The 9,307-nt window shown below is 44.7% G+C and overlaps 1 protein-coding gene across 1 annotated transcript; it reads right to left on the bottom strand.

Annotated features, from left to right (window-relative positions):
- Positions 1-7,467: 7,467 nt before the first annotated feature.
- Positions 7,468-8,394, bottom strand: LOC126086166 (olfactory receptor 5V1-like). Its single transcript, XM_049902351.1, has one exon. The coding sequence runs from the start codon at positions 8,392-8,394 to the stop codon at positions 7,468-7,470; it is 927 nt and encodes a 308-aa protein (XP_049758308.1).
- Between the last annotated feature and the right edge of the window lie 913 nt (positions 8,395-9,307).

Consider the following 9,307-nt stretch of genomic DNA (forward strand, 5'->3'; position numbering starts at 1 on the left):
AGTCACAAATCAACAGCAAAAACAAAAACAACAATAAAGGGCCTACCAGATCTTTTTGTTTTTCAAGAGAAGCTCAAAGACATGATTTTTTTTTTTTTTTTTTGCAAGGGAAACAGAAAGTGGAAATTTATTGTTTGCACAAACAAGGGGCAACGTGGGGCCTAGCAGCCAAAAGACCACGTGCTCCCTGCCCCAGGGGAGCTTGGAGCTTTTATGCATTCCAGTCCCCAGGGGGCAGAATTGACACCCAAAATCCGACACCCCATCCCTCCCATGTCCATGTTTGGAGATTCAGGCGCTGAGTCCTGTAGCAAAGGAAGGGACCCTTTGCTATCCAAATGGGCTCTGATGCAGCTGTATGCCAGGAACATCTTCCTCTCTGGCAAAGTTCAGTTCCAGGGTCAAGTTCAGGGCCACAGCTCTTCAGGTCCTGTGCATGTGCCAAGACCTTGGTTTGCACACGCACGGGATCTCTGCGCCAAATTCAAACCAAGCCTCAGAAACCACGGTTTGGCGGGCTGTGAGGTGGGGGGGAGAGGGATATTGCGGAGCAGTCGGAGAAGCCTTGGTGGCAGCTTCAAAAAGATCTCATGTTTTTTTCATATTTAGTTTTTTTTTTTAATAATTTTTATTGAACTTTAAGTGAACGTCTACAAATCAAGTCAGTCCGTCACATATAAGCTTATATACACCTTACTCTACACTCCCACTCACTCTCCCCCTAATGAGTCAGTCCTTCCGGTCTCTCCTTTCGTGACAATTTTGCCAGTTTCTAACCCTCTCTACCCTCCTATCTCCCCTCCAGACAGGAGATGCCAACACAGTCTTAAGTGTCCACCTGATACAAGTAGCTCACTCTTCATCAGCATCTCTCTCCTACCCATTGTCCAGTCAAAGACATGATTTTAATGTCACATCTCCTAATATTTAAGTATGGAAAACTTGCTAAAAATAACAACTCTGAGAACCATAAAAATGTATGGTTCTCTGGTCTACAGGCACTATCTTGTGACTGGTACTGCTGTGGGCCACACCCTCTACCTTTTGCTTTCAAGGGATTTCTGGTCCCCATGCCCCAACTACTAGGTGGGGATTGAGGGGGAACAGGTGGGGAGAGTGGGCCTGCTGGCATCTTGATTTCCACCCAGTGATACTGATTTTGGACTTGTACCTGCAGAACTGTGAAAGGATAAATTTCTGTTGTTTTAAGCCACCTAGTTTGTGGTACTTTGTTACAGCGGCCACAGGAAACCGATATACTGGAAACCTGTTAGAAATGTAAACGCTGAGGCTCCACCACAGACCACCTGACCAGAAACTCAGGGAGTGATGCCGGAGTGAAAAACACTGGTTGAAGACAAGGATTGAAAACTCAGGTGCCTACAGAGGCCAGGCACTTCATACAAATGTGTGAATGGAGTCTGTGGCTTGAGCTGGAGAGCGACCTAAAGGCAGTCAGATTTTTTAAATCAGAGTGCCAAACAAAACATACTCCAACATCTGGGTGGGAATCTTTGTTTTGTTAAACTAAGTATCCCCAGAGCCTATAATAAACAACAATGACAAAAAATCTGTTGCCATTGAGACAATTCTGACTCATGACAACTCCACATTTAACAGAACTGCCCCATAGGATTTTCTTGGCTGCAATCTTTATGGAAGCAGGACACCAGGCCTGTCTTCCACTGCACCACTGAATGAGTTTCAACTGCCAACCTTTAGGTTAGTAGCACAAACAGCTTGCACCACCCAGGCACCTTGTGCCTATAATAGTGCCTGGCATAGAGTGTGTTTTTAAGACATTCGTGTCATGAGTTTAATGAATAAAGGATCTTGTTTATTAAATAATTCTTGGGTTCCTGTAAGAGAGAAAATGATGCCCCCACCTTCCCTCTCAGAGTCCGTGTATCTCTGTTCATCATAACCTAGGGCTCAGGGCTTGAATCTGTCCACCTGGAAGTTTCCACCTGGGCTCCCATCTCACCTGAAGGTGTCCTCCCAGAATGAGACCTTGCCCCCTGTCCAGGAACCCTGAGAGGAAGACAAACACTGTATCAATTTCAGTACCTGTACCTGGGATCTCAAACTGGTGGCCCGTGGGCCAAGTCCTTGTCAGAGGTAAGAGGAGTAAGGCAGAAGCCATAGTGTAGATTTCAGTGTGGATTTAAAGTAGGGAGGGCCTTCTTTCAGAAGGGAGCAATCTACACTTATCCCCAAGACCCTGAGGAGGCAAGAAAAGGGCTTCTCACTCCTGGGACTTCGAACGGAAGAACTGTGTATCTGCCCCTGGGCCAGTGGTGACAAGGAGATGCAGCCCAGGTGAGTAGTCCACAGCCTTGTATCACTTTAGAGGTATCAAACTCACATGCCTGTTTGGGCCAGGCAGATTCTTTGCTTCATGATAATGCGCAGTGTTCACGTAGCCCTTGTTGTTAGTTGCCATCAAGTTGATTCTGACTCATGGCAACCCCATGCGTACAGAATAGAACTGTTCCATAAAGTTTTCAAGGCAGTGATCTTTCAGAAGCAGATCACCAGACCTGTCTTCTGAGGTGCCTTTGGGGTGAGTTCAAACCACCAACCTTTTGACTAGTAGTTGAGCACTTAATTGTGTCATAGTGTAACTATCTGTACTCTGATTAATGTAAAATTGAGAAATTTATTGAAAGTAAAGAGACAGCTCAAGCTGAGAATAGATTAAGCTCCATGCGGTGGAATCCAGTAATCCAATATGGCAATTCAGCTGTGACATTTTATAAGGTGGAAACAAAGGACACGAAGTACAGTTCTTGATAGGTATTTACAAACTTAGATCATTGAAAGACACCACTTAATTGGTCATTACAGGCTTAGATCATTAAGAGACATTACTCAGTTGGTAGATCATTTTAAGGTGAGACTTCCTGTGGCGGGAAATTGTAAGGCAGGATTTCCTGTAGTGGAAGCTCTTAAGACAATTGGCTTAAAAGGATATATGTGTCTTTCTTAGATTGGTTACAATATGGTGATCATAAGGGTATGTGAGAGAGGTGGGCAGTGTCTCAGGGTAGTTACATCATCACCTGACATTCTTCTCTCCGGGGAGTCGCAGTGTGGTTATATGATTGTTGCCTGACATTTCTTAAAAAAGAAAAACCATTGCCATTGAGTCGATTTCAACTCATAGCGAACCTATAGTCTTAGTTTCATGATTATGTCTGCACGGAAAGTGACTATTGCTAGGGTGGAAATGGAACTAGCAACAGAGAAGTTGCACTCAAATCTGAGGTCGGCCCTTCAGATATTCTCAGGTACCTCAAATTTTAAAATTCCCTTACACAACTTTTGCACCATCTTCTGGGAATGGTAACCATCCCTATGTGACAGATGAGAAAACCAAGGCTCAGGGTCCACTGGTCCAGGGTTAGTGCTGTGAGTTGACTCCATCTTCCCAGCACATCATTCTTCCTCTGGGGCACGAGTAGCCTGTGGTTCTTGGATCATTTATGCTGAAGAGACAGCCAAGGCTTATGTGTTTACCCTGCCTTTCATCAGACCCATATTTCAGGGTAACCACATAGACCCACTGATGAGATAAGGTCCAGCTTTACAGAAGAATGCTTGCTAAAAGAAAGTAGAACTAATGATAGAATTGTAAAATCACAAAGAAAACCAAGAACTGGTCATAGCCTTTGGGAACAAATGACACTTGAGACACATTTAAGGGTGTTGCTGGTTCATAATAAAATTGTGCAGAGGACTTAGCTATTAGACCAGAAAACACAAGTGTTGGCACAGAGTGAGTATGTAGGTGTGTCTCCTTTCTTCCAAACAACGGGTGGCTTTTTTCTACTGCTCATTTTAATTTCAATGAGGAAATTTCTAATTTTATTGGAAGGTGGGATTTTCATGCCTAGTCTTTCAGATGTGTAGTTTAGGAAACTTTCTCTCAGAATTGTGCAACTGTGATTCTACCATAAAGCCCTGGTGGCACAATGGTTAAGTGCCCAGCTGCTAACCAAAGGTTGGAGGTAAAAACTCACCCAGGAGCTCCTTGGGATAAAGACCTGGAGATCTGCTTCCAAAAAGATTATAGCCTGGGAAACCCTTTTAGGAAGTTCTACCCTGTCACATGGGGTCAGTATACATTGGAAATCAACTTGACAGCACTCAACAACAACAAATCTATCATGACAACTATTACTGTCAGAGAGGAAAGAACTCTTCTAATTTCTCACCTGCCCAAGGCTAGAGTTTCTGGAAACTTGGTATCCAAGGATTTTAGGCTATTCAAAAGCTTGATATCCTGCTTGGATTATATCCTATGCAGAAAAGAGTTAATATAGCAAGTCAGAGACTACTACCCTTAGAAAGAATTGCTTGCAATGTTGGCCCTTGACTGGCGTCTGGGAATTTGGCAGGTGAGGCATTTCCTACACTGATATAAAACTTACCCTAAATGATCAGAGTGGCTTACTGTGCCTAAGCTGTTTGTATAAACAACGTAGGTTACCCTGAAACACCTGCTTTTTTTTCTGAGAGTCTAGAATTTTGGTACATGCTAGGCAAAGGGTGCCCATGTAACCAAAATATGTTGCTGTTGAGTCAATTCCAGCTCATGATGACCCCGTGTGTTACAGAGTAGAACTACTCCATAGGGTTTTCTTTGCTTAATCCTTATGGAAGCAGATCGCCAGATCTTTCTTGCCCAGAGCCACTGGGTGGGTTTGAACCACCAACCTATCAGTTAGCAGCCTAGCATTTAACCGTTGCACCACCAGGGTTCCTGTTTTAAGTTAGTAGTTAGGTGCAAACCATCTGCGCCACCTAGGTGACCAACCCTCGATAAAAACCTTGGGCACCGTGTCTCTAATAAGCCTCCCCAGCAGACAGCACTTTGCACATGTTGTCACAACTTATCGCTGGAGGAATTAAGTGCTCTTGGAAGCTTGTACCTGGTCTTCTCCAGACTTCACCCCCAAATGCATTTTTCCTTTCTGATTTTGCTTTGTGTCCTTTCAATGTAATAAATCACTACCTGTTGAGTCCTGTGAGTCCTCCTATCGAACCAAACCTGGGGGTTGTCTTGGGGACCCCCGGAACATATCCCCATGATTAATCTATAATCTCAGCCATCCTGTAGAAATTTACTTTTGGCAACTCAGAGCCTTTACAGGTTTACACCCATTTCTCTGAGACGTGCAATCACTTGTTGTTGTTGATGGGGGCTGTGGAGTCAATTCTGACTCATGGCGACCCCACATGTATGGAGTAGAACTTTGCTCCATAGGGTTTTCGTGGACCTTTCAGAAGCAGATTGCCAGCCAAGTACGTTAACCATTAGCTACTGGTGGATTCAAACCACTGATCTTTCGGGTATCAGCCACTAGGACTCCCCATCAAACAACAGCAAGCCTGATTTATCTCATTCTTTCAGTTGCAGGAATGGCTCCTATCCTTCCCAATCCCAGCAATTTCAGCATGGCTTTAGAAATTCCCCAAGCACTTCTGTCCTAATCACCTTTATTTATTTATTTTTAAACAAGGCTTCTCACCAAATACAATTGTAAATTGAGAGTCCACATATATTACCTTCCATGATTGCTCTTATTCTAAGACTATAAATTTCCTCCTTCATTTGATCAGATCATATCCAAGAAGTTTGCTATGGTTGGATGAGCAACTGCTGGTTATTCCAGGTGTTAACAGAATGTGCCCATCACATTGCTCCAAGGTCCATTTAATTTAACTAATTTAACTAACACAAAGCAACTAATAAAATAAACACTACTATATGACAACTAGAAATAATGATGACAGTACTGTTGTTGTTATTGTGTGCTGTTGAGTCAGATTTTAGATGAAAACTGTAAACCACCAAACATCATACCACATTGAGCAGGGCAAGTTGTGGACACTATGTGAGAAACAAGCTGAGAGAAGATTCACATCTATTGTTTTTATGTTTGGTAAAGCAGAGGGTCAGCAGAAACAAGGGAAAGCCTCAGTGAGATGGATTGACACAACAGCCACAACAGAGACACTGTCATGAAGATGGTGCAGGACCAGACAACATTTTGTACTATTATACATAAGGTATCCATGAGTTGGAGCTGACTCGATGGCAACTAACAACAACAATAATTGGACTCCCACTCCAGGGCCTTCTGTAGGGATCACAAACTCACATACAAGAGCTCAAACTCAAATACCGGCAGGGACCTCAAACTCAAATACCTATAGGGGTCTCAAATTCAAATACATACAAAGGCGTCAAACTCATATACCTACAGGAGACTCAAACTCAAACACCTACAGAAACCTCAAACTCAAATACTTACAGAGATGGATAGGTATATAAATTAGTGGATTAAGCTGGGCAGCACGATTAGGGAATGAGGGAGATTGTGATGAAACATTGAGTGAACTCTTGGATGGAATGGCCCACACAATTTAAATTATTAGCACTCTCTCCTATCTTTCCCTATGTACACATAATATCATTTGTCACTTTGTTAGTTTCCTAGGATTGCTGTAAGAAAGCACCACAAATTGGGTGCCTTCTAAGAACAGAAATTTATTGTCTCACAGTTCTGGGGGCTGGAAGTCCAAATCTAGGATGTTGTTAGGCCCATGTTTTCTCTGAAGGCTCCAGGGGAAGATCCTTTCTCATCTCTCTTGGCTTCTAGTAGCCCCAGGCATTACTAAGGATTTTGTATGGTCTGATGCGGGAGGAGATCCATGGGGGGTGGGAGGGGAAGTGGATAACACCGTAAGTTACCACACTGAGTGACGCCAACCCTAGTGACACCACTGGATGCTACTAACGACAATACAAATTGGATCAGAACCCACCCTACTCCAGTATGATTCTTGATAACCTAACTGATAACATCTTCAAAGACCCTATTTCCAAACAAGAGCACATTCACAGGCACTAGGGGTTAGAATTTCAACACACCTTTTTGGAAGACATAATTCAATCCATCGTTATGGTTGATAAAGTGGAGAGTCAGCAGAAATGAGGGAAGCCCTCCATGAGATGGATTGACACAATAGCTGTAACAATGGACTCAAACATACCAACTATCGTGAAGATGGCACAGGACCTTGCAATGTTTTGTTGTGTTGTGCATAAGGTTTCCATGAGTCCAAACCATCTTAACAGCAAAAAACAATTCAATCCCTACCAAAACCAAAAGCCAAACCCATTGCCGTGGAGTTGATTCTGACTTAGAGTGATCCTGTAGGACAGAGTAGAACTGGCCCACAGGATTTCCAAATATTTACAGAAGCTGACTGCTACCATCTTTCACCCATGCAGCCGGTGGTGAGTTAGGACTACTGACATTTCAGTTAGCAGCCTAGCGCTTAACCATTGCGCCCCCAGGGCTCCTTTCCACAAGAAAAAGGGTTAGGATTTACAACAAATATTTTGGGAGGACACAACTCAACCCTTAACAGTTTCTCACATCCAGATTCTAGGCCCTACAGTGGTACCTGGAGGTAGAGCTTCTGCAGGGCCTTCTTCATGTCTTTGTTCCTCAGGCTGTAGATGAGCGGGTTCAGGCTGGGCGTGAGGACAGAGTAGAAGACTGCAGCCAGGCGCCCTTGTAGTGGAGAGTAGTGGGTGGTGGGCTGCATGTAGGCAGAGCTGCCAGTGCCATAAAACAGGAGCACTGTGGCCAAGTGGGAAGAGCAGGTGGAGAAGGCCTTCCCACGGCCAGCTGCTGAGCGGATCTGGACCACAGTAGCCAAGATGCAGATATAGGAGAGAATGGTGAGGGTGAAGCAGCTCATAATGACGCAGCCGCTGACTGCAAATCCAGTAGCCTCATGGGCATCTGTGCTGGCACAGGCCAAGTGCATGACCGGGGGAATGTCACAGAAGAAGTGGTCAATCACATTGGGGCCACAGAAGGGCAGGGAGAAGGTGTTGGCTGTGTGGAAGGTGGAGTAAACGAGCCCACTGCTCCAAGCCACCACCACCAGGGAGACACAGGTCTGGGGGCTCATGGCTGCCCTGTACAACAGGGGCCTGTAGATGGCCAGACAGCGGTCATAAGCCATGGAAGTGATGAGAAAGCACTCCACTGACCCAAAGCAGACAAAGGCGAAGAGCTGAGATGCACAGGCAGGGAGTGAAATCTTCCCTGAGCCCACCGTGGCAGCCATCATGGCCTGGGGCAGAGTGGTGGATATGGAGCAGATGTCCACCAGGGAGAGGTTTTTGAGGAAGAAGTACATGGGCGTGTGCAGGCTGGCGTCCAGTGTCACGGCAGCCACAATGGAGATGTTCCCCAGCACTGCAGCAATGTAAATGAGAAGGAAGGCTGCCGTGCTGAGGAGCTGTAACTCAGGGATGGCTGAGAAGCCCCGGAGGATGAAGACAGATACTGCTGTGAGGTTGGTCATGTTCTGTCCTAGGAAAACCTCTTGAACTACAGAAGATGCTCAGGGAAGAGGGCATGAGGAGAATAATTCAACAATAACAAAGATCTAGAAGGAAAGGACAGAGCAGTTGGATAAATCTTAGTGAAGTACTATTCTTCATTAATCACCAATGCATTATTTGCTTTCTGAAGGTGTCTCAACTTCAAATACCACAGGGGTCTTAAGCTCAAATACTACAGGGGTCTCAAATTCAAATATCTACAGAGGCCTCAAACCCAAATACCTGCCAAAACCAAACCTGTTGCTGTCCAGTCAATTCTGACTCATAGCAACCATATAGGACAAAGTAGGACTGTCCCACAGGGTTTTCATGGCTGTAAATGTTACAAAAGCAGAGTGCCACATCTCTCTACCGAGGAGCAGCCTGTGGGTTCGAACCACCTACCTTTCGGTTAGCAGACAAGTACTTTAATCACTGCACCACCAGGGCTCCTCCATATTCCTACAGGGGCTGCAAACTCAAATACTACAAGGGTCTCAAAATCAAATACTTACAGGGCTCTAAAACTGAGATACCTACAGAGATGTGTAAAAAAAAAAAATGGTTGCAATTGGGTCGATTCCTACTTAGAGCAACCCCATGTATGTCAGAGTAGAAGTGCACTCCAAAGGGTTTTCAATAGCTGTGACCTTTCAGAAGTAGAGCTAGACCTTTCTTCCAAGGTGCCTCTGGGTGGACTTGAGGCACCAACCTTTCAGTTAGTAGCTGAGTGCTTAAATGTTTGAGCTACCCATAGTGATGGGTAGATATATAAATGAGTGAATGAAGCTGAGCATAACACAATAGGGAATGGTGGGGACTGTGGAGAAATGGAGGGCATATGTTCCATCCAAATGAGGCAGCTGCTCTAAGCTCTTGCCAACCATTGCCATA

The sequence above is a fragment of the Elephas maximus genome, chromosome 11 (genome assembly GCF_024166365.1).
Source record: "Elephas maximus indicus isolate mEleMax1 chromosome 11, mEleMax1 primary haplotype, whole genome shotgun sequence".
NCBI classification, from domain to species: Eukaryota; Metazoa; Chordata; class Mammalia; order Proboscidea; family Elephantidae; genus Elephas; species Elephas maximus.